The sequence below is a fragment of the Hippopotamus amphibius genome, chromosome 2, assembly GCF_030028045.1.
Source record: "Hippopotamus amphibius kiboko isolate mHipAmp2 chromosome 2, mHipAmp2.hap2, whole genome shotgun sequence".
NCBI lineage: Eukaryota > Metazoa > Chordata > Mammalia > Artiodactyla > Hippopotamidae > Hippopotamus > Hippopotamus amphibius.
The window spans coordinates 6,144,907-6,170,552 of NC_080187.1; the positions used below are offsets into that span (position 1 = coordinate 6,144,907).

Sequence of the window (25,646 nt, forward strand, 5' to 3'; positions counted from 1 at the left end):
CCAACTTCCACCGTGGATCTCAACCAAGGCACATGCAGCCACACAGGTGCTTAATGTTCACCGGAGAAAGCGAGAGGCGCCCATGAGAGCTGCTGGCTCAGGGCACTGGTTCACGGGGCACTTCCCGGGGCCACTTCTCCCCCACTGCCCTGAAGTCACCACACACATCACTCTGCAGCCCTGAAAAGGAATAAGCCCCATCCTCCCTGTTGTTTCTGATTATGCTTTGCTTCCCAGATGATCCAATCCTTTGTTCAAGGAGAAAAGCCATCCCCACGGAGACTCTGGCCCTGAAAGGCTGTTGGTGACACTTTGAAGGCCTTTTACATTAAAGATGTGGCTGGCTCCCTGAGCTGCCCCGTGCCACCCTGGCTGGCACCTGGTTGGACCCAGCACGCGCATTACATCCTGCTTTCCCCTTCCAGGCTCCCCGGGCACAGAAGACAGCTATGTGGTCCAGCCCGGCCCCTATAAGTCAGTGAGACCATCTGCTCTACCTTCCAGGCCGCCTTTCAGTACCTCGCCCTGGTGGGTCCCAGAACCTGGCCAGCCCTGGGCCCCCCAGCCTCCACCAGCATCACCCCAGCTCTCTGAAGGGGGCCCTGCCCTGGCTCAGCTCATGCCCACGTCTAAGATTCTAGAGGCTTCCTCCAGGGAGCCACTGTTTCCTTCATCACCACTTTAAAATTTCAAAATAAATTAGGTTAAACCCTCTTGATTTTTGTCAAGTTTTACCAGGAGTCTCGTTTTCAGCCCACATCCACTCTAAAATTTGCATACTCTTCAATGTAAACCACGTGGGCAAACAGAACCCCTCATTTAGAGGCTGCTCCGTGTCGGGGGGCTCCTTGTCCCCCACAAAGTTACCCAGAGGCAAATCCACACGCTCGCCCTGTGCTGTCTCCAGGTAGAGTGGGCCAGGTGTGGGGGCCAGGACCCTGTGCCAGATGGGCTGAAATCCCCGCAGAGAGGACTCCCTGGGATGGGGGCCGAGAAGACCAGTGGGCGGGTTCCCTGGAGCCTTTCTTCTCGGGGGTGGTTTGGAAACACTCTTGCCTTCTCTCTTTCCCACTGGGGCTCCGTGGGAGCAAGGAGAGAAGAAAGGGAGGTAAGGGACAGGGCAGGGAAGAAGAGGGGCAGGGCTTCCTCGGCAAGGAGATGTACACAAATGCCAAACATGGTCTCTCAACCAAAAAGACTTGTTTCCCCTCCGCTCTCCATCCTGAGCTCCCCGCCAGCACACACACACCGGAAACTCTGGATGCAATTGCGAACAGAAAACAAAACCATCTTCAGCATGTACACAGGAGACTGCCCTGCTTTCCAGCCTCCAACCTTGCACACTGGCTTGAAAAGAATTATGGTGACGGTGGTAAGGATGGGGTGATTCTGAGTGTTTTTCCCTCGGACGATGGATCTGGGGGGAGATGGAAAGTGATACAAACGCGTGTTTTTGATGAGTCTCCTAACAGCATCTCGGGGCCTTGGCGGCTTACGGATCTTGAAAGCAGGGGTTTTGAAATCAAAGCCCCATTGATTTTCATCTCAGCTGAAGCAGCTGCCTGGCTCTGAAGTTTGGACAGAGTCTGGTTGCTGCTCAGGTATTCTGGTCACTCCCCGGGTGCAGAGACGCTGCCTCCGTCCTAGAATGTGGTCAGATTGCCCAGAGGTCAATTCTGGTCCCAGCCTCCAAAGGAGGGTCAGTGGCTGGGCACCCAGACTCATCTCTCTGGGGCAAACTTTCCTGTTTAAAAGGTTATTTGAGACAGAAGCTGAGCCAAGGGCCATCTCCCCATAATCTGGGAAGGAAGGACAACAATACTCCTGAAACTCATCTTTTCTGGGAAAACCAGGAGCCGCTTTTGTTTGGGAGCTTCAGGGAGACGAAGGCCAACGAATAGGCCAGTCCTTTCTCGCACCACGACTGCAGGCGTGAGAACGTAGGTGGGCGGGGGTCCCGATTCATTATTCTTAAAGATAAAACGTGCTTCATATTCCGTATCCTCAAGGAGACCAAGGAGGGGGGAAAAAGCCGCTAACCTCGTTCTCTTAATAGCTCTGCTATTTGAAAATTTGTTTGGCAACATATGGCCTTGCTCTTGTAAACTCCCCTTTTAATAATAAAACAACAGATGGTAGAGGAGATTTTTCCTCCGAGCTCTCCACGTCTTAATGGGATGCTGGCAGTAGGGGCAGGCCTGCGTCCCCGCCGCGTCCCCTGCCATGCGGCACCTTGGCTGCGGCGAGAGCTCACAGCCAGCCCTGGTGACTGCTATTTAAAAACCCGAGCAATTTTCTGGTGTATGCACCGAGTTGCTTTCCCATCTGATTGATTGAGGCTGTTTGTCAAGGGCTGCCATCGAGTCGCTAAAAAGAAAGGTACCCTGAGGGGTGGCTAAGGGATCTTGATGAAAACTTCTAATATGTTTTATTGCAACTTGTACTTCAAAAGGGCTGGTGCGGCTAACGTCTTTGTCTGCCTCTGCCCCTCGGAGCGCCTACCTGTTTCTGGGAAAGCACTGGGGACAATTAGTCAGGTAATTGAGGGGCACAGAACAGCGTCGCTCACACCCCCGTCTGTCCCCTGAGTGACACACACCGCAGAGGTGGCCGTTTGAACAGGAAGCAGAGGGGGCCCGGCGCCCTCCCGCTCGGCAGACTGGGAGCTCCGTTTGGAGATGCCCAGGCCTGGGAGCTCCCTTGGAAGATGCCCAGTCCCAGCAGTGACCGCATCTCTGCAGGGCTGGCCCAGGGAACAGGTGCTCTGGGGCGGAGGGTAGCCAGGGCAGAGGTTCAGTCCTCAGGCATGGGTATCAGTCCCAGCCACGTGTCTCTGGCCCAGCTAGCCCGCTTGGAGGGCTGTGCTTTGCTGGAGGGCACTGGGCAAGGGTGGCGGTGATGGTGGGGTCTGGCCATACCTTTGCGTACTCCATTAGATCATTGCGGCCCTGGAACCGGTTGTAGAACTCGGGCATCCTCCAAGGAGCGATGACCTGGACACGGGGCAAGGAGTCAGGACTGGGTGGGCCCAGCTGACTCCTGGCCCTTAAGGTGCAGAGTTGGCCCCTGGTAAGGGGCCTGAGCCTCCACTGGTCACCTGCGTGGAGGGTCTATGTAGTCCACGGTGGGTGGGTATGGGGACCCAGTCAGGCAGGGGAAGGACATGGCCTGCCCCCCCATAGGGTGGCTTCGGAGAGGCCCGAGCTCTGTGGCAGAGTGGCTGTGTCCCCAGGCAGGTCCCTGCCCCTCTGGGCCTCAGTCTCCCCAGCTGGGACTTGAACGTGGGGGTTTGAACTAGATAGGCCTCAAGTTTCTTGATGGTACCCCTGTCCAGAGAGCCAGGGCCCCCCACCCCTGGTGACTAAGGGATGGTCCACATGGCTACAGCCGCCCAGCCTGGCCCTGCTGTGGGGCAGGGGGCCCCGTCTGACACGCAACGTCCCCCAACCCACTCCTCTCGCTCCCCTCCCTCCCCCCCTCCTCTGCCGGGGGTTGCTCTGGGTGGGGGAGGGGAGGGGAGCTGGAGCCTGATGGAGGGGACCGAGCTCATCCCACCAGCCTGGGGGTGGGGAGGTCAGGGACGGGTCCCCCACGAAGAGCCCCCACTCAGCCCTGGAGCCCGTCAGGCCCCTGCCACTGCCGGCAGCAGCCCAGTTGGGGGTGGGGTGTCATCTAGATGGAGAAGCCGGGGGTGGTTTCTGGGCTGGGGCGCTATGGGGGTGGGGTGCCCCCATCCTGGAATGAGCAGCGCCTGGGCGGAGCACCCTCGGGCCCCATCCTAGTTCCCAAAGACCAGCCGGGGGCCCCCGCCCGGCCCTGGGCTTGGCCTCGGCAGACAAAGAGCCAGAAATCGGACACCCTGGCTCCCCAAGCTGCTGTGGGAACAGAGAGTGGGGGCCGGGGGAGGGCCCCATGCCCACCGGCCTACAGCATCAACAGGCAGCTACTGGAGGCGGGGGGGGGGGGGGGGGAGCGTCTCTGTCCTGGTGTTTGGGGTCAAAACAGATCATTAGAGCTCATTACCGCTCACCTCCAGGCCACTCTCACCCCCCAAAGCAGCTGCTGGCTGGTTAAAGGGACAGAGAAAGAAGTTCCACTTGAAAAAAAAAAAGAAACTCCTTGGGGCCCCTTGTGGGCTTGGGAGGGGCACGGCTTCTGTAGCTTCAGCCCAAAGTGGCCTCAAAGGAGCTCGGACCCACAGCCGCCTATGTCATTCAAGATGGCAGCTGGGAGCCACGTGTGGCTGCGGAGGCCCGAGTCGTGGCCTCACGTGGTCCCAGCTGTAAGCGGAGAGCATGCAGCAGGCCTTAAAGACTTAGTACCAAAAGAATGTGAAACATCTCAATCACTTTTTTACATCGATAACGTGTTGATTGATACCATTTGGACACACAGGGCTCAATGAAACACATTAAAGTGTTGTCCGTTGTTGCTTTTTCTCTTGGTGTTTTTACGTGGCCACCAGAAAAGTTGAAATCACCCCTGGGGCTTGTGTTTGTGGTCCTCAGTGTATTTCTGTGGCTCGCCTTGTGCACTGGGCACCTGGAGTCCTGATCCTGGTGATTTCTACCCCAGGAAAGAATCCAGGACCCCGGGGTCGGGGCTCAGGCAGCCGGGGAGGAGGAGGACCTTAGCTGGGCAGCCCCTCTCGGGGCTGAGAGGGCTGCGAGTGGCCCAGAAATCAGCCAACTGTGTCCCAGAACGGTTCCAGTCTGTGCCCAGGAAGCCAGACCTGGGGTTGCCAGGATGCTGGCGGAAGGGCAGACTCGTCTTTCTGTCCAGCGCCTGACCCACCCAGGTTAGCTGGGCAGCTTCTCCGGGAAGGACAAATGGTCAGGGACAGAGGGCTGTCCCCCTGCAGCCAGCGTGAGTGAAGGGAGCTCTCCATGGGAAAGAAAGGCGCCACCCACCACAAGGTCCCTGTCCGGGGGAACCTCCCAGTACCCCCTGCCCTGCACCCCCAGGGCCCTCGGCCCCCAGTGCCCACCCTTTCAGGGGAGCAGCATCTTACCTTAATCTGCGGGGCCAGTGAGTAGCAGGTGAGCTCAAACCGGATCTGGTCGTTCCCCTGCAACACAGAACAGGGAACTGTCAGCAGCCACAGAACGGAGACCGGGTTTGGGGGTGGGCGGTTGGGGCTGGGGCAGTGCCTGCACACGCGTGCGCCCCGGAGGGCTGCTCAGGGCGGGCCCCCTGTGGGTTCCCTTCTCCGCACCTGCTCATCTCCACCCTCACAACCTCCTGAGTGCGGTCCTACAAGCCCATTTGAAAGAAGAAAACTGGACTTTCTTGGAGAGGACACACCAGCTTCTGCCCTGCGGTTGCTGTCAGCACGCCAAGTGCGGAGGGCGCGTGTCCATGTGTCCACAAGATGCCCACCCGCCTGGCGTGTGCTGAGCTGCGATGGTCGTGACCTTTGTGTGCACTCGTGTGTGAGGGTGCGTCCGTGGCATGCGGGGGCTGTGAGCTGCAGGGTGAGCGTGTGTCTGGGAACACGACCGGGCATGCACACGGGTCATCACGTATATCTGTGCTTTGGGGGGCACACACGCGTGCAGGGCTGGAGGCCTGGCCCCGCTGAGACTCCAGGGAGCCCCCGAGCTGCCCACACCCCAGCCCCTTCCTAAGGGCCCCCCACCTGCCTGGCCTCGCCTGCCCCACTCCCTCAGTTCCATGGTGTTTGTCCATAAAACGGGGCATCCTGTCTCCTCTGGGAGCCTCAGTTTCCCCATCTATACAGTGGCCGGCTGGGGGAGGGATGGATACAGGTGACCACTGAGGACCCTGTGCTCCACACTGACTCTGCACAGAGCCAAACAGGCCCAGAGGTAGAAGGGACAAGTCCAAGGACACACAGCCGGCGCAAGCCCAGGCACTGGACCCCCTCCACCCCCACCACCCTTGGGCAGGCGGCTTTGCCTCTCTGTGACAGCATTCTGATCTCCACCGTGAGGATGGGGAGGAGGAAGAGGAGCAGCCGCAGCCCAGCCCGGAGAGACAATGGCCGCCAGCCGCCCGCCTGCTTCCCATCAGCTCGGCGGCCTGGAGGGAGGCTTAAGCGCTGTGGAAATAACAGAGGGACTTCTCGCCTACTGTGAAAACTGCACGGGCGCAGCGAGGCAGCGGCGGGAATAACATGTTATTTTCCAGAGTCTTGTCAGGCGACGCGGAAATACAGGTTTCAGCCCCTCTCCTCGGAGCCAGGAGCCGAGGCCGCTCCTCTCCCGGTGTCTCCCGGGGCCACGAGCTGTGCCAGACCAGCCACCCTGTTCAGCTCCCATCCCACCCCTATAATGAGCGCCTACTATGCGCTGGCTGTCACATGGGAGAGCCACCTTGCACCAGCAGGATTTTTAACCCTGTTTTACAGATGAGGCAATTCAGGCTCAGAGAGGTGGAGTCATTTGCTCCGGGACACACAGCCAGCAGGCACCACACCCATCCTAATAGCTCACAGGTAACGGGTCTGAGCTCCATACATAATTCGTTGGATCCTTACGGCAGCCCCCTGAGGTGGTTCTATTATTATCCCCCTCTCACGGATGGGGAAACTGAGGCACAGGCAGTAATACTTGCCCGAAGGCCAGTGGCCAGCACAGTTCCTAGAGCAATGGCGGCTAGAATAAAAAGCAGACTTATTTTACAGTCGTAAAGCATATGGCCTAGTGTTGCATATCCTGGTGATTTTTTTTCCCAGGGCTTCAAGTTTCCCCAGCACAATGACGGCTTGTGCCTCCTTGGATGGGCATGCCAGGCTGGGGTCTGCCCATCAGGGTCGCAATGGGGACACCCATCTGTTCTGAGCCAGAGACCCTCACAGGCACCAAACAGGCTCCCCGGGTTCAAATTCTGTCCCAGACAAGAGCCAAAGCCTGTCCAGTCCTTCCCTCCCCGACCCCAGGAGCCCCAGCCCCAGTGTGGCCCTGGCAGGTTCCTGCGGGGGGGGAGGGGGAGGGGAGGAAGTATATCATGCCCCCACCCCCACCCCGCCGTGAGTGTCCACGTACTGATACCCGTGTGTGAATGCAGGTGCTGCGCCCTCGGGGACTGCACGGGGCTCTCCCGTCTGCTCCTGGACCTGCCGTACGAGGCACCATTTACCAAACTCCTGCCGCCCACACCCCTTTCTGAGTCTCAGGCTCCTACTCTCAGGCCCCTCTTCCAAAACTGGGGGGAGAAGGCTGTCGAAGGGCCACCCCAGCTTCTGTGCAGCTCTCTGGTGGGGAGGGATAAGGGCCCCCCAGGGGTGTGGAGGGGTGGACCCCAGCTCTCTCTGCACCAGGTGCTGCCTGGGCTGGGCCCTGGGTGGGAAGCTGCCTCTGGCCCCCGGGCCTTTGCACAGGCTATTCCTGCAGCCTGGGATGCCCTTCCTCCTTGGTTAACTCTTGCTCCCCCAGATGTCCCAGCATCACCATTACCCCCTGCCAGCTTAGGGCTCCCAAGTCCCCTGTATGGGCGGCCTGTGTGTGGAGGAAAGCCAGGGATGGGTGAGTATTCATTGGGGGTGGGGTCAGTGAGCAAATGCATGAAGGCAACATCAGCAGCTCTGGAATAGGACCCTGAGGCCCTGGGTCTCTCCATTGCCCAACTCGGGAGCCTGACACTGGGAGAGGCCAGGGGCTCAGGACTGGCCATCTGGGGAGGCCCCCTGCAGTCTGCTTACACCCTGCTCTTTCTCTTCACTGTGAACCCCTTGCAGAAAGTTCTGCCAGGTGTCCCACCCGCATCTGCCTGTGGGCTGCCAGCCTCCTGCAGGCCACCAGCCTCCTGTAGGCCACACTCACTCACTCTGGACACACATCTCCTGATGTGTAAAGTCACTGAAGCCCACCCCCCAGCCACCCTCCCCCCAGCCAACCAGACCACCAGCCCCTGCAGGCGGCTGGCACCTCCCGACCCAACTCCAGGCCCTCCTGCTCCTCCCCACTCATACCCCCTTCTTTGAGGAAATTGTCTTCAGAGGCCGTTAGGGGCTCCCCCAGGTCCTGTAAATAAGGGGAAACTGAGGCACCGGGGTATGCCTTGCCCATCAACCCCGAGAAAAGATGGGAGATCTCGGGGTGGAGGGGGAACTGGGACCCACTGTTCCCTGTGGCCTTCCCGCTGCTGGTCTTGGAGGCCCCCAGTGTCTCAAGTCTGACCGTCCCTCTTGTGGACACTGCGTGTGAACTGCAGGGAGACCCCCCAAATCCCAAGAGGCCACAGACCTGCTGCAGAGAGTGTTCTCAGAACCGAAGCCCTGCAGAACTGGAGTGGGAAACAGAGGACCCTGGGGCGGGGGGGGGGCCTCCTGCAGTCGCCTCCCTGCAGGGTCAGCCTAGGAAAGCCTCAAACTCAAGGCTCTGGTGCCCTCGTGTGGCCAAACGGAGCACTGCATACAGCTGTCAGCGGCTATGCCCAGCTGCGTGTGAGCCAGTCTGGGGTTGGGGGGAGTCTCTCCCTGGACCCCAAGAGCTTCCCAAGCCAGGGGCAGACCCACCACACACACATTCACTCCACTATCCCTGAAAGCCACCCTTCCTCAGTCCTGATGGTACTGTTGGAGGGACCTTCTTCAGGCAGAAGCCCTTCCATAATCCTTATACCCTGGCCTCAGCTTGAATACCTCCTGGAACAGGAGCTCACTGCCCAGCTCATTTCATCAGGGACAGGTGAGATGCCTCAGAGGTTCATTCTGCACTGACGTTTGTTCTCAAGCACCCATACAGGTCTGGTGATCTGGTGATCGTGTGATCCAGGCACCTCCTCCTCATTGAGTATTTAGGGCGTGGCAGGTCTATGCTGAGCCTTTATTGGAATTCTCCTACTCACTGCTCCCAACTACCCCACGAGTGGGTTCTATTTTATTCCCATTGTACAGATAAGGAAACGGAGACTCATGGGGTGAAGTCGCACACTGTGAAAGCAGGGGAGCCAAGATCTGAACCCCTCTGTACCAGCCCCAATGCCCCGAGTCCTGAACCTCTGGGCTCTCCTGCACCCTCTCCTACCGCCCGAGTGGAAGGCGGCACGCAGGTCCCTGCCCAAACAGCCAGGTGCATCCACCGCTTCACCTGATTCCCGCCACCCGGCTCAAAGTGTGCTCACACCTAGGGTGTTAGCAAAAACGAAGGCCACGCTTATCAGTCCGCTTCTTCTACAGGAGCCCACCGTTTCGGTCCAGAACAATCCCCTACATCCCATGGTGGGGAGGTGGGTCACTGGCCACCCCGTCCAGGCTGGGGCCTCCTGGATGAAGCCAAACCCCTTAGCGTGGCCCCAGCCCAGCCTGGACCCTGCTGCTTCTCCCAGGGCTACAGCTCCGGCCCCATGTAAGGGCCCTGCGCTCCAGGCCTTTGCTCAGGCTATTCCCTCGGCCTGGCACACTCTTCCCATACCCGTTACTCCTCCCTCAGGGCTGGGCTCTGCAGGACAGCCTTCCCTCGGCCCCTGTCCGCTGCCCCCACGGCTCCCCGGCACGGACCCTACAGCCACCTTACCCTGGGTCCGTTCCATCCCTCGCTAGGACACAGGCCCCCTGAGGGCAGGAAAAGGGGCCCAAGAAGCTCAACACTGTTCCAGTGCCCAGCATGCACTCAACCCTTTACAGACGCCAGTACAAGCTTGCTGCCTGAGCGCCAGGCATTCCAAAGACACGAGCCAGTGTCACCTGGGGAGAGGGGGGTGGCTGTTTGCAAGGCCACCCCCAAACCGTGCTTCATCCATCATAATCTGAGCCGTGAGTGTCCCTACATCACACTGAGCCAGGGCTGCTCCCCCCCACCCCCCAGTGCCTCATCCAGCCTTGGCGGGGGAAGCCTGGGTCAGGTCAGGATGTGTGTGCTGGAGAGGTAGGCCCCCCGCCCCCCCCCGTCTGTAGCAGGCTGTCGGCGGGGTGTCCGCTAACGAGACCTCATGACTCGAGAGGGTTCACAGTATCACTGCCTGCCGTCGCCTACATGGTTAGGAATCTTGTTTCTGGAGCTCTCCCACCTGAGGATCAGAGGCTAAGGGCTTTCCTGCCTTCTACCCCCAGGGTCGTCCTTCAGTCTGCACTGCTGCACACGAGGGCCGGAAGTAGGGGGTGTGTTACGGTAAACTGTGTCCCCCACAAAAGGTATGTGGAAGCCCTAACCCCCCAGTACTTCAGAATGTGGTCTTATTTGGAGATAGAATCTTTACAGAAGTAATCAAGTTAAGATGAGGTCATTAGGGACTTCCCTGGTGGGCCAGTGGTAAAGACTCCATGCTCCCAACGCAGGGGGCGCAGATGTGATGCCTGGTCAGGGAACTAAGATCCCACATGCCGCAACTAAAGATCCCACGTGCTGCAACTAAAGATCTTGCATGCTGCAAATAAGCCTGTGCACTGCAACTACTGAGCCTGTGCTCTCTAGAGCCCTTCTCAACCAGAGAGGCCTACGCCACAACGAAGACCCAGCACAGCCAAAATAAATTAATCACTTAAAAAAAAAAAGATGAGGTCATTAGGGTGGACCCTAATCCAGTAAGACCAGTGTCCTGACACAAAGGAAAAATTTGGACACAGAACCAGACACGTGCAGAGGGACGATGATGTGAAGACGCAGAGAATCTGTTCCTGGTGTTTACACTGCCAGGTCTGTGATGCTGTTGCCCCGGAAAACTAAGACAGGGCCTCATCCCCATTTTGCAAGTGAAGAAACTGAGGCTCAGGAAGGGCAAGGGTCTCACCCAGGGGCACACAGCTGGGATTCAAGCCCTCTGCTACCTCGTGGTCTGTCCACCGCATTGAATGGCGACTCCCACAGTGACCTTGGCCAGATGCCCCCCTTAAAATATATCCTACCATTCAGTGTAATATTAAATGTTCTAAGCTCAGACTGGAGTAATTCTTTCTCTGTGTGGTTACGTCACTGATTTGAGATATAGTAGGTTCACTTCTTTCTATCTGCTTTCAGTTTCTAGAGATGGATGTTTTAGTGAACTTTATCTTTTCAATACAATCCTGAAGTTTTCAAAATCAAATCTATGTAATAAGTTATTAAGAGAAATCTCTTCCATCCCTGCCCCTTCCACCCATTCTGAATAGTTCTCATTCAACTTCTTGGTATTTCTTTCTTACGCAAAATGTAGCATGTGAAACCACGCAGCTGTGCACCTTGCTTTTTTCACTTACTATATCCATACATGGAGATCACCCTCATTTCCTTTTATGATTACATTGCATACCATTCTGTTATCTATTCAGTCAATCCCCTATTGATAGGTATTTGATTGTTTTCAATCATTTTTATAATAATTTTGAAGTAGTACTATGCATGAAAAAAACAAAAATGTCCCTGAGCCTCAGAGGCAAGTTTGCAAAACTTGGGTGACACAGCTCCCACCACACATGGGACAGGCACACGGGACTCACACACTTGGGGTGCAGGGCTGAGCTGTCCCTACACCCTGATACTCGCTACTAAAAATATTCCTATTATTCAGACTGGATGGGCCAGTCTGTCCACTGCATGCCTAACTGTTCTTGGGGAGAACCTACAGCTTCTCGAGGGCCGTCCATTGCCCGGCTGCCCATGTACCCCCCGCAGGCCCCCTGCCTCCTTCTCCCTCCCCAGCCGTCCATCCGGACCTCACCTTTCCTGTGGCACCGTGAGACACGTACTTGGCTCCCTCCCGCTGGGCGATCTCCACCTGTTTGCGGGCGATGCAGGGCCTGGCAAGAGAGGTGCCCAGGAGGTAGCGGTCCTCGTACATTGCGCTGGACTGGATGGCAGGCCAGATGAACTCCTCCACAAACTCCCTGCTAACGTCCTCAATGAACACCTACGGGGAGAGGAGCCCACGGGAGAGAGGCTTGGCAAAGATGGGGCACAGTCAGAAGACAGAGCCCCAGGGTCCTCAAGCGGCCTGCACGTAAGGCAGACGCTGCTAATGGATCCCGGGGCAAGCTGTACCTCCACTTTTCCCTCTGCATATGTAGTAGACATCACTAAGCAATCCAGCACACAGTACTGTTACTCTTCCCCCTGTATCATGGTAGACATTACTAATCAATCCTGATATACCATACAGCTAAAATTGGATGCGGTCCTTAAATCCCTCCCAACACAGCATTCTGGGCCTGAGATGAAACAAGATCTAAATCTAAGATCTAAATCTAGATGCAATCCACAAAAGCCAGGGATTATTTTGCCCCTTAGGGGGCAGCTGGCTGTATCTGGAGATATTATTGGTTGTCATGACTGATGGGTTGTGGGGGGTGGTTCTGGCATCTACAGGGTAAAGGCCAGGGATGCTGCTAAACATCCTACAATGCACAAAACAGACAGCCACACATCAATAGTGCTGAGAAACCCTGATCCAGAGGACTTGTTCTCAAAATGTAGACCCCCTAGGGTCTCCCAGACCCTTTCAGGGAGACTGAAAACATTTTTTATGATACTCAGTTGTTATTTGCCTTTTTCACTCTGTTGACATTCACACTGAATATGCAAAAGTGATGATGGGGGAAGGGGCTGGCACCTTAGCATAAATCAGGGCAGAGGCACCAAACTCTTCAGAGCCATGGTGCTCCTCACGCCTTGCTCTCACAATGTGGATTTCACTTGAGAGTGGTCTTGAAAAGGCAGTAAAGAATGATTAACTTTTGTTAAATCTCAACTCTTGAGTACAAAATATGAAATACATGTGAAGCATTTCTGCTGTGTTCCCAAGTGAGTTACTAGCTGAACTAGACACTTTTCTCATAGAACAGACAAAACAGGGTCAATTCAGACTTGGGGTTTAGGCCAAGATTTTCATTAAAAATGAAATGACCCTGTCACTTCAAGGAAAACTGAGTATTGGTTGCCAGTGATAAAACTCAAGCTTCCCAGTAAAAGTTAGAATTACAGAAAACTTATGTCTGACACCATGAACTTGACAACTTCCTAGTACTTCTGATGTGAGTTTTATTGTGCTTTGCAGATACTGTGTTTCTTTTGTACTGTGAGCCTATGTGAGCAGGGGCCACGCTGGCCATGTTCACCTTATGGGTGGGCCTGCTCACCACATGATTAGATGCTCAGTCAATGCACTGATCCTGTTGAATGGATGGAAGGATGGGTGGATGGACAGGTAGATGGATGATGGATGGATGAGTCAGTGGATGTGTGGATGGACAGTGAGATAAAAGAGGGATGGGCAGGTGGGTGGATAGATGAGGCAGAGATAGATGGATGGAAGGTGGGCTGGGGAGGTAAGTGGATGGAAGGGGGCTTGGGGAGACCAGAAGATGATGCCCTTCACATACGAAAAGCAGAAGGAATAGACCTCACACTCTTGGAAGCAAGAGGACCAATTGGAAAGCATGTAGGAGATAAGGAGCTCTGGGACAGAAGCCCCCCACAGCTGCCCCCACCAGGTCAAATCCCATTTCCAGCCCCAAATCCTGCCTCCCACTTGGTACCTTTTTGGCCCCGAGCTTCAGTGCCTTCTTCCTGGCTTCCTCAAAGTCTTCCTTCTGGCCAATGTTGGCCTGAGGAGCAGAAGCAGAGAGGACCCATCAGCCCAGGGGCAGAAAGAAGAGCTGAGAAGAATGTTACTCCTACCCTGCCCCCACCCTGGGGTGAGCCCTGGGCAAGTGCCTTTCACACACATCAGCCCTCAAATGGAGGTGGTTTCCACTGGATGGCTGAGGTCACAGTAGAAGGAGAAAGGGTGCGAACCAGGGTCTGGAGAAACTGTAACACTCTCCAGAGCTAATACTTGGAGCTGCTTGACGCGCTGGGAAGCAGTTGCTGGGGGTTGAAAGATGGGCCGAGCCTGGCCCTGTGTGCCTGAGCTGCTGGGTTGCAACATTTGCTGTCACTGCCTTGAAGGTCTAAGGCTTCCCTGTGGCCCATCTAACTCTTCCCCAAATTCCCTCAAAGCCAGTGCAAAGGCTGGCTTGTCAGCAGCTCCCTGACTCCCGGCTCACTTCCCCAGCCAAGTGCAGTAACTTGACCGTCCCAGGGCACCGGAGCCGGTGGGAGGTGGAGGCCTGGGCTAGGAGTGCCCAGGTGTCCCCCTGCTAGACCCCAATCTCCGGTCCCGACAGCCTTGTCTAGACACCGGCATTTTTTCCACTGGCTGCACTCTGGCCTCCTGCCCAGATGTTGGCCCTGGATTCTGCTCCACAGAATCTCCTCTAGAATCTTCCCAGAGTCCAGCTGCAGGTGCTTTTCTGAGGTCACTCAGCTTTTAAATCTGGTGGTAGCCCGGGATCTGGACTGCCCACCGGTGCCGCCAATGGCTGGGTGCAACACACCCCAGGCTCTTTGCATCCGCACAAAGCTGTGGCTCTCTCTCAGCAGGTGACTGTGAGCCAGGCACCTCCCCTCCCTGGGCTTCACTCCCCCACCTGAGTGACACGGGGTTGGCACTGTTACGGCTGGTAGACTGACTTTAACTGCAATCAAACCGTTCTTGACAATGGTTGAACTTTTCCTGTCCAGAGCGCCATCCTCACTTCCTCTGGGAACAGAACCCTCTCTCCTGGGACCTCTTTCCACAGGTATGGATGAGAGCACATCATGTTACCTGCTTACGGCAGGGACAAGCCCTCCCAGACACAGCCATACTGACAAACGCATGGTGGGCAGGGACTCAGGCCAGTGAATGAGAGTCCCCCTGGCCCTCTGTCAGAGCCTCTGGGGGAACTGCTCCTTTCTCTGGGAAAACTAGGGTATGATGATATGAGCTTTGCCTGCCCTGTGAAGAGGCCAAGAATGAAGCCAAGCAGAGATGCAGGCAGATCTGGATAAGCACCTGGATCCAACCTTGCCTGAAGCCATCATACTCCTGGCCTTCTCAGTCATATGAAGAACTGTATTATTCTGGTTTTCTTTTTTGTTTATTTTTGGTTTTGTTTCGCTTAAGCTGGGTTCCTGGGATTTGCACAGTCATATGCAGAAAGATTCAGAGGTTATGTCCAGGTTTATCAGAAGTGGAGCTGCTTTGATTGAGGATGTCTGCTGTGGACCCTGGATGGGGGAGTGGCATCATATATAACCTATTACCTATGGCCCAGGACCTATTTGCTGTCCCAGAATTAGGTGATCTCCAAGGGCTCTTCCAGCTTAGCCAGTGTAGGATCCCACCATCTCTGCTGAATTCTTGAGGGCTTCGGGAAAGGGGAAGATTGTATGCCTTCCTATGGTCTTCAGCAGACCCAAGCCCCTGGTCCCTCTCCAGGCAGGCTGGCCCGGCAGCTCTGCTACACTCACTCCTGTCTAGCCCTTTACACCCCCCCCGCCCCCAGTCCAGTTACTCGCATGGAGAGCTGGCTGCTCCCATGCTCTGGGGGGCATCTCAGACCTGGGGGACATCAAAGGTGTTCACTTGAGAGATGAGGAGAAAGAGGCAGTCAACGAGAAGCATTTTCCTACAGTTCAAGACAGGCCTCGAGAGGGGGGAGCGGGGCTTGGATGAGAGACCATGGGCAGGTGGGCAGGCTGGATGGGCAGCAGGGCCAATGGTAGAAGGACAGACACGCCGGACGCCCCCTCACCAGGTAGGCAATGACGTCATAACCTTGCTCCTTCAGCCACACGAGGATGCAGGAGGTGTCCAGGCCACCACTGTAGGCCAGCACCACAGAGCCTTTGCCGGACATCTCGTCTGCAGGGAGACAAGGAAGAATGTGAGTGGCCCAGAGCCAGCCCTGCCCCCTCCCCACCTGCCAGCCCCCCCAACAGCTTCCTCCTGGCCTGTCCCCCAGCCCCCACCTTGGCCTTGGACCGCCTTATCCCCTGGACAGCCTGCCACCGAACAGGACGTCCGTCTGCCATCAGGGCCGGCTGAGGAGCTGTTCCTTCCCAGGGGACCCTGACCCTGCACACACCCCCACATACCACACTGGGGCCTGGCAGGGGGAGGTATGTCTTGGAGCCAGTCCCCCCCCAGCTAGAGAAGACGAAGGGATCAAGGTCAAGCCATGAAGGGCGCACAGCCTCAGGAGACTTGGCAGGGGCCATGGCCCTGAGGCTTGGGAAGCCTCCACCTCTACAATCAGAACTGCTCCTTGCTAAGCCGCGACAGGGCGAGGCGCGGCCCTGGGGGCCTCGTATAGATCACCCTGCACCCCCGCTGTGACCCCATGAGGCACCATGCCCGTTGGGGAGGAAGAGACTGGGGCTCAATGGCCAGCTCGAGGTCACAGAGCATGTGTCTGTCTGGCTCCTTCCAGCATGCAGGGCTGCCTCCCAGCTCTACAGGGAATAAGATGCTGGGGGCAGAGCCCACGCCCCTGGACCTCTCCCTCCTGGGCCCCAGGGAACCTTCACACAATGGGATTTTTAGGCTCTTCTCAAATGCAAGTTCTCCCTCTAAGAGGGAAAACACAAGCGACCCCAAACACCTCAGTGAACTCAGCTCCTCCGAGTTGGGAGGAGCTCAGAGACCAACTTCCCCATGTGAAGAGGAGGAAACTGAGGCCCAGAGCAAGAAGGTAATCAGGATGTACAGATGATAGATCTGTCCTTCTGTTGCAAGACAGATGTGTCCCACCCTATCCCTCCCTCCCCTCAGCTACACTGAAGCTTCCAGAAGGCACCAGGGCCTCCTCACGCCTTGCGTTTGCAGCCGCTGCCCCTTCTGCCCAGAAGGCTCTCACCCTCGGGCTGCATTAGGGCTTGCCCTGCCTGCTCTGCACTCTCCACATGGCCCTGAGAGTAGATGCTGTTATTGTGCCCATTTTGCTGAAGTGGAGACCGAGGGTCAGAGGGGCGAGGTCACTTGCTTGAGGTCCTATGATCAGCAGGAGGCAGGGCCAGATTTAGACCCAGGCCATCTGGCTCCAGCCTCCATGGACTTGGCCCCAGCATCCTGCATTTACTGGGGGCATGCCTGTGTCCGGTGGGAGCGTTTACAATGGAGTCTAACCAAGGTCGGGGTCCTTAATAGAAACTATTGGGAAAGGCTTGTCAACTACAAATTGGCACTTGCCATCTACCTCTACAAGGATTAAATCATGTGCTGCTGCAGCTGCTGACTTTCAACACCCCCTGAAAGGAGTTCAGAGTGGAGGGCAGAAACAAGGAACACTGTGCTCAGGGATAAACGGGCAAAAAAGGTCTTCCGATAGTCAGATATTTTCAGGAGCTGATTTCATGAGCCCAATTCTTATATCTCCTTGTATCTAGGAAAGCACTAAAATCCTTCATGATGACGACTGCTCCTCGTGTGAGTAGCAGAAATCTTCTGCAAAAAAACATGTGCTCGGGCCTCCCCTGGTGGCGCAGTGGTTAAGAATCTGCCTGCCAATATACGGGACACGGGTTGCATCCCTGGTCCGGGAAGATCCCACATGCCGCGGAGCAACTAAGCTCATGGGCCATGACTACTGAGCCTGAGCTCTAGAGCTCGCGAGCCACAACTGCTGAAGCTCGTGTGCCTAGAGCCCGTGGTCTGCAACAAGAAGCCACAGTAATGGAAAGCCCGCGTACCGCAACAAAGAGTAGCCCTCGCTTGCCACAACTAGAGAAAGCCCGTGTGCAGCAACAAAGACCCAACACAGCCATAAATAAATAATAAATCTTTAAAAAAAGCCAACAGAAAATAACATGTGCTCAATTGCATGTACTCCCCCTTCAGCAAAATCACATACATACGGACCTTCCCCTCACATCTTTGGAGCAGTTTCTCAGAGCTACCTGAAATGCTGTCTCCGGGCCATAGTCCTCATTAACCCCAAACAAAACTTGAAACTCTCATGTTGTGCATTTTTTAAGTTGACAGGCTGTGGACATCGCTGCACATGTGAGCACCTCCCTCCCTTGCCACCCCTGGCAAGGATGCAGGCTCCTGTATACTGAAGGCGTCTCGTGTGTCTCAAGGTTTAGAGGCAAAGCGGCCACCCAGCCCTTTGCAGCAGAACCCAGCCCAATCGAGTGACAAGACCACTCATCCTGTGTGCAGTCCCTGGCATCTCAATGGACCGCCGGCAGTCAGTCCCAGGGCTCACGTGTCCTTACTGCCCTTTGGACTTGGAAGGGGAGACACCTCATGGAACAGTGAAGTTGGAGGCAGTTCTGATGGATGGATGTCCGCAACTCCCCTCTTTCAGTGGGCATTCAACTACCTACCAGGCTGTCCCGGGCCAGCTGAGGCCAGCAGACGTGCCCATGGCAACCGCAGCCAGGCAACAGACCATCCAGGATGGAGCGGAAGAGGTGGGAGGGAGGCAGGAAGGACTCAAGGTAGGAAGTGCCTGGGGCTGAAGGTGTGGGCTGCAGCTTCCAGAATCTGTCTTGACAGCTCAGTGAACCACCCTGCAAATGCATGGACTGCTCGGCCACCAGGCACAGCAGCTTGAGGCCATGAACCCAGCCTATCCAGCCCCTGGACTCCCCTTTGGGCAGCCTCGCTGAGCAGGGAGCCCCAGACCCTCCTGTCCAGTGCCCTGCTGCAGTGCGCATGCTCCCAGCCATGTGTTTGTGTGCGATGGGGCTGGTGGTGTGGTTGGGGTAGGGAGTTTAACGTTGCATATTTGTAAAGCTCTCTTGAGATATAATTGACATGCAATAAACCACATATATTTAAAGTATGCTGTTTAGTAAGTTTCAGCATGTGTCTACATCTGTGAAATCATCACTACAATCAAGATAATGAACGTATCCATGATGAGCTGAGTCCTCCATTTGTGTCATCCCCATTTTACAGACAGGGAAACTGAGGCTCAGGTTAAGGAACTTGCTCAAGGCCTTGCTTGGCTGGTAAGGGGCAGAGCCAGGATTCAAACCCACATCAGCTAGACTCGTAAGTACAAGGCTCCCCGTCTCCGGGAGGTGCAGGGAAGGGAATTCCTGGGACAGGGTTGGTCTGGGAAGCCACGGGCGGCTCAGATGCCCTAGAGTGACAGGGAGAGATGATGCGGAACAAAGACTCACCCAGCACTTAAGAGTCACCCCTGTTCTGCCACCTCCCAAAGGCCCTGGGGCCAGAGGATGGGCACCGGAGTGGCAGAGGGGCAGCTCCACGGAGACAGACCACCTGGGTTTGCCTCACGAGTGGCCCATCACAGCACTGTCACGTGGTATTCTAAGTGCCCCAGCCACCCACTGTGAACTCTGTGGGGACAGGGACCATCTCTCAGTGCCTGGCATGTGGCAGGCACTCAGAACAAGGCTGCTGATTCTGCTGTCTGGAGGTCAGTTCCTCACCTATAAAAAGAGAGGGTTAAAATTCCCTCCAAGTCTGGAATTCCATGCACGCTCTCATCCGGAAACTCGTGAGCCCCTCCTGCCTGCCAGGCCAAGTGCACGGCTACGAAGGGCCTCAGCCTCTGGGTCTGAGCCACGTGATAGAATGTATGTACCCTGGAGTGTGTGAGTGTGTGTGAGTGTATGCGTGTGTGTGCACATGTGTGCCTGTATTTCCCTGGATGCATGTACCTGAGCCTGCCTATGTATACCTGTGTCTGCACACATACGTGTATGTCTCTGTGTGTGGCATGTTTGGGCCTGTGTGTGCACGTACAGAGACTAGCTGGGCAGGTGGGCTGAGACATGATGTAATCTGACACTGGCGTGTCTCCTGCCTTTCTGGTGAAGCTCCCTCCTCCCTTGGCCAGCGAGGTTCCTGCAGCCTGCTTGCAGCAGAAACCAGAGGAAGCTGAGGCCTCAATCTGGGGGAGGAAGAGCAGAAGAAACTAGGGATAGAGCACAGTGGCTTGGTCCTCCGGACCTGGGTTCAAGCAGCTCAAGCTGCTCACCTGCAAAACAGGAGCAAGAACAGTCCATCCCCCCCACAGGGCGACCATGGATTCGGTGAGATTCCAGGAGGAGCCCAGAGCTGGGCGCCACATCTGTGCCCACAAAATTCTCCTTACCATTGGGTCCTGGCTGACCTAGGGCAAGCCCCTCACTCTCTAGGCCTCAATATTGCCATCTGCAGAACAACCTGAAAGCCTGAAAGCCTTTCTGGTTCTGACACCCCAGGGCACTGGGCTTCCTGCCTGAAGACTTGGCCTCCCTGAGCCCAGGGGGACTGGACAGGCAGCTCTGGGGCTCCTGAGTCTCGGCCTCCCCCCAGCCCCAGCCTTGCTGCCCCCCCCACCCTCCACGAAGGGCACAGGGCCGGTGCCCCAGCTCCCAGGCACATGGCCACTGCCAAGAACATTCATGTTGCCGGCTCCCAGGGCCATCCCGGCCATCCTGCTCCAGAAGAGGGACACCTGGGAAGGGAAGAAGCTGGCCTCATGCCAAGATGCCTGCCAGCCTGGCCTTACTTAGTTGGCAAGGCAAGGGGCATTCTCCAGGGCCCCAGCCAGAGCCATCCCGCCAGCTCCCAGTGAAGTCTGGGCAGTTGCTCAGCACTAAGAAAACTCATGTGGCTCTAAAACATCAAAGTTAGAAGGATGACAAGAGCAGTTACTATGTTTAGTGCCACACGCGCGTCATCTCAAGGTGGGGACTATTATTACCACCTATTTACAGATGAACTCGAGGCTCAGAAAAGTTAGTGACGTGCCCAGGTCTCAAGCTAGCAGATGGCAGTGTTGGGATCGAAACCCAGGCTGACTGCAGACCACATGCTCTTCACAGCTCTCTGCCCGATACTCTGGCCTCCAGGAGACCACACATTGTCTCCCCCTCACTTTACTTGTCTGCCGGAAGGCAAAATCCTCAACGAATCATCACCAATCAGCATTCTATTTCTCTGTATATCGTGGCTACAGGCACAAGAATGTTCCTCTGGAAACCCTCTCTCACATTCTAAGTCAGTCGAGCAGAGTTCATTATAGTTTTTAGAAACCCTAAGGCCACCTAGGCCAGAGAATTCTCCCTGACTTAGGGGTTTGCTCACTTTAGGACTGCAACTCTCACGCTTTCCCCGCCCTCACTGGTGTCTGATAGAGCTAGCCTGCAATTCCACACTTTGACCAGCAGGTGCTGCTGTCAGGGTTCAGCCTGAATGTGTGCTTGAGACCGCTCATTGCATCTGCATACTTGGTGAGACACAGCCATACTTGGTGTGTCCGATAGATAAGGAGCTGAGGGCATAGGGGTGCTCTAGGCTACATATTGAGCTGGCTCCCAGCTGCAAATTCCTGGGGCTTGAGATCCAAATCAGGAATGCCAGGCTCTCTTGGGGACACGAGCACTCCAGCAAACTTCTGCCGCCCAGGGTAGCTGGGGGTCCTTTGCGAGTGCGGTGCCTTAGGAAGACTGAGTCTCCAGTTTCGATGAGAATGTCCTGAGGTAGGAAGACTAAGTAGATCTCATGAGGCCCCAGTGACAGACACTTAAACCCTCTCCAGGGTGTTTGGTTATGACGGAGAATGTGAGTGCGTTCCTTTGTTTATTCTACTATATTGAAATGCCCATGGGTTGCCTGGCCTATCCCAAGCCTGGGGTGGGGCATCTGTGCCACAGGGAGGCAACAAGGCCTGGAAAATCAACTTTGCCCAAAGTGTTTCAGCAGAAATCAGAGCCCTGAGACCTTGAATTCCAGAGACGTTATCTCTCTCCACATGGATGCCCACAGGCAAGGTGCTCAATTCAGAGGCTGTGTGCTCTGCGTGAGGATGAAGGCATCTGGCTGTCTTGGCTTGCCTCCCAGGACCCACGGGACAAAGATGAGATGGGGCCCGGGAAAGTGCTTGCACAGCAGGTGAGTCTAGGCCTGGCCCCCTCAAGTCAGGCTCCTGGGGCCCTGGGCCAGGGAAATGGTTACCATCAGAGCCAACTGACCACACAGGCCGGGGGGTGGGGGGTGGGCAGGCAGCTGATGGGGGCACGTGTGGGTACTCAGGGGCGGTCAGACTGTGCTGAGTGGGGACCTCCCTCCTCCACCCCAGCCAGTGCCTGGCCTGGGGTCTAGGCGCTCAGTGGGCAGGATTGAGCACTCGGTCAGTCAGCAGAGCCAGAACTACTTCTCTGCATAGCACACAGGCGCCCCCCCCCCCCCCCCCCCCCCCGCCCCGCGCCGCCCCGGCTCTGAGAGGGGGATGGGCAGGGAGGGCGTGTAGAATGGAGACTCCTCCCGTTGCTATCCAGTTCCCATGGCCTTTGTGGCTGTTTCTGCCTCTATGGTCTCCCTCCCCTACCAGATCCTGAGTCAGGAGGGCAAGGACCCTGTCTCCTGTGCTGAGCCCCCAGCATGGCAGCACAAAGTATGTCACATGTCACCCCCCCCCACCCCGCCTCGACACAGTGAGTGAACAGACTCAGGCACCGTTCTCAACAGTATACATCCTCTTACTGTCTCCTGAGCCCTGAGCCTGTGCCAGCCATGGCGAATGGAGAAACTGAGGCTTAGGAAGCTGGGAAGCTGACCCAAAGCCTCACCCAGTTGTGGAGTTGTGCCTGCCTTTGGGGCTGGGGTCTGCGGGCATCCGGAACCTGCCCCCTCCTGTCACCAGCCTGGGCGTGGAAGGGAGGGATCAAAGCCCAGGGCCTATTTGATCTATCCCTGGGGAAAGGACAGGTTTGTTCCTGCCCGGGCTGGGCAGCCAGACCATACTGTTGGGGAGGAGAAGCTCCCACTTCGCGGAGGGGAACACTGAGGTGGCCGGGTCACAGGCCCTCCTCAGAAGAGCCCTGGCGGGATGGGAGAGGAGTTTCCTCCATTTCACAAAGACTTTCCTTCCCTGGAGGGCGCAGCTGCCCAAGGGGCCAAAGGCAACAGCCACCAGGACGGCTGACGTTTCCTGCAGAGCGGCCCCTCCCACAGCCCAGTGCCAGCCGGAAACCGGGCACCGGGCAGGGCGAGGCTGCCGACCCCACCGGCCAGAGAAAGCAGAGCCGGGCGACTGACCCCGCCACACCTAAGGCACCGGGGAGGGCGGCCTGCAGCCCGGAGCCCACCTGCCCGGGGAAACTGAGGCTGGGGCAGTGGGAGGGGCCGAGATGCCTAAGCCCCAGGGGCGCGCGAGGGGCAGAGGCGAGGCTGGAACTCTGGTTTCGAGCAGAGGAAAACAGGCGGAGTCAGAGACCGGGGTCAGACAGGGGTCGAGAGAATCAGGGACCCCCACCTCCTCCGGGTTCCCAAGGTCTCCATTCGTGGGGTTCGCGGCATAAAGGAAATTGCATCGGAAAAGGAAAATCCAGAAAGGACCTCGGCCCGCAAAGGCAACAAGTCACCCGACCTGTCCCTCAGACCCCCGGACTCGCGCCGCGGCCCCATCCCCGCGGCCCAAGGGAGCCAGGAATCCGGCCGCCGGGCGTGTGAGCGACCGGAGTCCGGGCGTCGGCCCCCTTCCCTCCGGTCCGGGTCCGAACCGGGGGCGCGCGGTCCCCTCCGTCTCCTCGGCTGCTTCTCGGTGGGATCCGGGCAGAGCGCGACCCAGGCTGGGGAGCGGGAAGGGGACTCCTTACCGGGAGGCGGGCGGCGGCGGCAGGCGGCGGAGCAGGGCTGGCGGCGGCGCGCATCCCGGGTTATAAGGGCGAGGCCGGGGGCAGGGCCGGGGGCCGGGGACAAGTCGGGGGACGCGCGCGACGGGCCCCGCCCCCGGGCCCGGCCCCCTCGCGGAGCCGCTCGGCGTTCGCGGCCACCTGCGGAGGGGTGGGGCCAGGCCTTTCCCTCCCCCCCCCGTCCCTCCCCCTTCCCTCCTTCCCGCCCCGCTGCCGACACCTCCTCCGGATGGGTCCCCCGCCCTGGCCGGAGGGTCCCGGCGCCCCGGCCCGCGGGCTGGCGGCTCCCCGGGGCGCGGCAGTGGCTGGAACCCGCGCACCTGGCAGGGTGACAGCGCTCCTGCCAGACTTGCCGCCTGGCCCCTGGGGAACGCTCAAGCGCTTCGTCGTGGGAGTGGGAATAAAAGTCCCTTAGGCTCGTGAGCTCCGTGCCCTTTGTTGTCCCGTGGTGGCCTTTCTACAGACCTCAAAGCCCCTCCCCCACCCCAGCCTCCATGAGCGGGAGCCCATTGTGGAAAACAGAGATGGAGGTGGCCCTAGAAGGTCGGATTTAATCCCTCAGTCCGGGGCTGGTTCCTGGCTGTCTTCCTAGAGCCCTGCACCTGACCAAACTCTCGAGGGCACCCAGTAACCAGTGAGTAGAAGACTGGCCCACGGCTCACCCATTGAGCAGCAGGGAAAATTGAGGTTCACAAAATAAACAGGGAGGTGTGTCCCCAGTCTGGCCTTCAGAAGGTTCTGTGTCAGAAGTTTCCCAGCCTGATTTCATAGGCCTCAAAGCACCAATCACTGCAACCACAACCCAGTAAAACAGCAGGTCCCAGCCTCTCCGAGGCAACAGCTTGGTCAGGACTGACCCGCCAGAGGGCAGCTTCCCAAGTCCTCCCAGCCCTGAGCCCCGCCTGGAGGTGGGAGCCCTGACACAGCCCTGCTGAGTTGAGTTAGCCATCCAGCCATCAGGGGAAAAGAAAGACGTGGGAGTGGGGCGGTAGGTCATGGGAAGGAGTCGGCCCTGTCCCAGGCCCCTGCCTGCAAGCAGAAAGAGGAGCCTCTGCAGAGAGGGGTGAAGGCTGCTGGCTTAGTCACTCTCAGCCCCTCTTCCAGCTGGTCCCCTATCCCTCTGCCCCACACTCCCGTCCAGTCACTCAAGCACATCAGCCGGATGAGTAGCTGTGAGTCCTTCAGAAGGAAGAATGCATTAAACCAGCTTATAAGCAAAGCTGCAGCACCCTGTGAGGCCCCCCAACCTCTGGCACCCAAAACCCAGAAGCGGCCATGATGACAAAGGGACTGGGTGACCAGGTAACTTGAGGCACCTTCCTGCAGGAGGTGAATGGTGGCTGGGCCCCCTTAGTCCACTCACTGGGCCACCTCTGGGCCTCATGAGCCCCTGGTCTTCCTCACGAGCTAGGAGTGAGTGAGGAACAGCCGCAAAACAACACACACTCAGCGGTCCTGCAGCCTTGGGCAGGTTCCTCCCCCCGGAAGCCTTGGTTCCTCATCCGCAGAGCCTCTCTGGCAGAGAGGGGAGCATCTGCCCTGTCTCCCCTACCAGGGATGGAACCCATGCCCCCTGCCATGGAAGTGCAGACCCTTAACCACTGGACCACCAGGGAATTCCCTGTGCCCTGTCTTTGAGTCTCCATCCTCTGACTTTGTGCTCGGTCCTTGGTTCTTCCTCTAAGATGTCACTGCCCTTTGAGAAAGCTGGGGAGGATGTGGATGGATAGGGGCCACCTCCTTGGACTTATTACAGGGGAAGTGGAGAGGGAAACTGAGGCAGGAGGGCCTAATGTTCTCGCAAGTTCCCCCAAGTCGTGGTGGTCCCAGAGAGAAGCCCTGTTACCCAGACCTTAGGAAGAGAGTGGGGTGAGAGCTGAGCCCCTCCAGTCTAGGATGGATGGGTGGGGGGCATGGGGGTGGAAGAGGAGATAAGGTCAGCATTCCCTAGGACGTCTGGGTGGATTTGGGTGGGTCACAACCTTCACGGTTATCACTAAGCACTCTTTTACGCTCACTTTCATTTGATTTTCACGACTACCCTATAGGAAGTCATATTATCGTCATCCCCATTTTACAGACAGGAACCTGCCCCTCAGAGTGAGGGTATATCTTCCCCAAGGCCACACAGCTTCTAAGTGGCAGAGCAGGACTAGAACCCAGGGTCTGGAGCTCTGGCCCAAACCCTCTGCTCTAGCTCAGGTTTAAGTTGAATTGGTAGACAAGCCAGAGTCTCAGTCCCAGGGCCACAGGATGTGGGGACCTTTACCTCCTGCTGCAGAAATGACTCCAGCCCAGAGGACTGTC

The 25,646-nt window shown here is 57.1% G+C and overlaps 1 protein-coding gene across 1 annotated transcript in view; it reads right to left on the reverse strand.

Annotated features, from left to right (window-relative positions):
- ASS1 (argininosuccinate synthase 1) overlaps window positions 1-23,492 on the reverse strand; it is a 52,208-nt gene extending 28,716 nt beyond the window's left edge. Inside the window, exons 1-6 of the mRNA XM_057721443.1 lie at window positions 23,304-23,492; window positions 15,494-15,603; window positions 13,412-13,480; window positions 11,599-11,787; window positions 5,012-5,068; window positions 2,919-2,993 (exon numbers count right to left, since the gene is read on the reverse strand). Coding sequence (XP_057577426.1) covers window positions 2,919-2,993; window positions 5,012-5,068; window positions 11,599-11,787; window positions 13,412-13,480; window positions 15,494-15,598 — 495 coding nt within the window. The 5' untranslated portion in view covers window positions 15,599-15,603; window positions 23,304-23,492. The remainder of the gene's footprint in view (window positions 1-2,918; window positions 2,994-5,011; window positions 5,069-11,598; window positions 11,788-13,411; window positions 13,481-15,493; window positions 15,604-23,303) is intronic.
- Window positions 23,493-25,646: the final 2,154 nt, after the last annotated feature.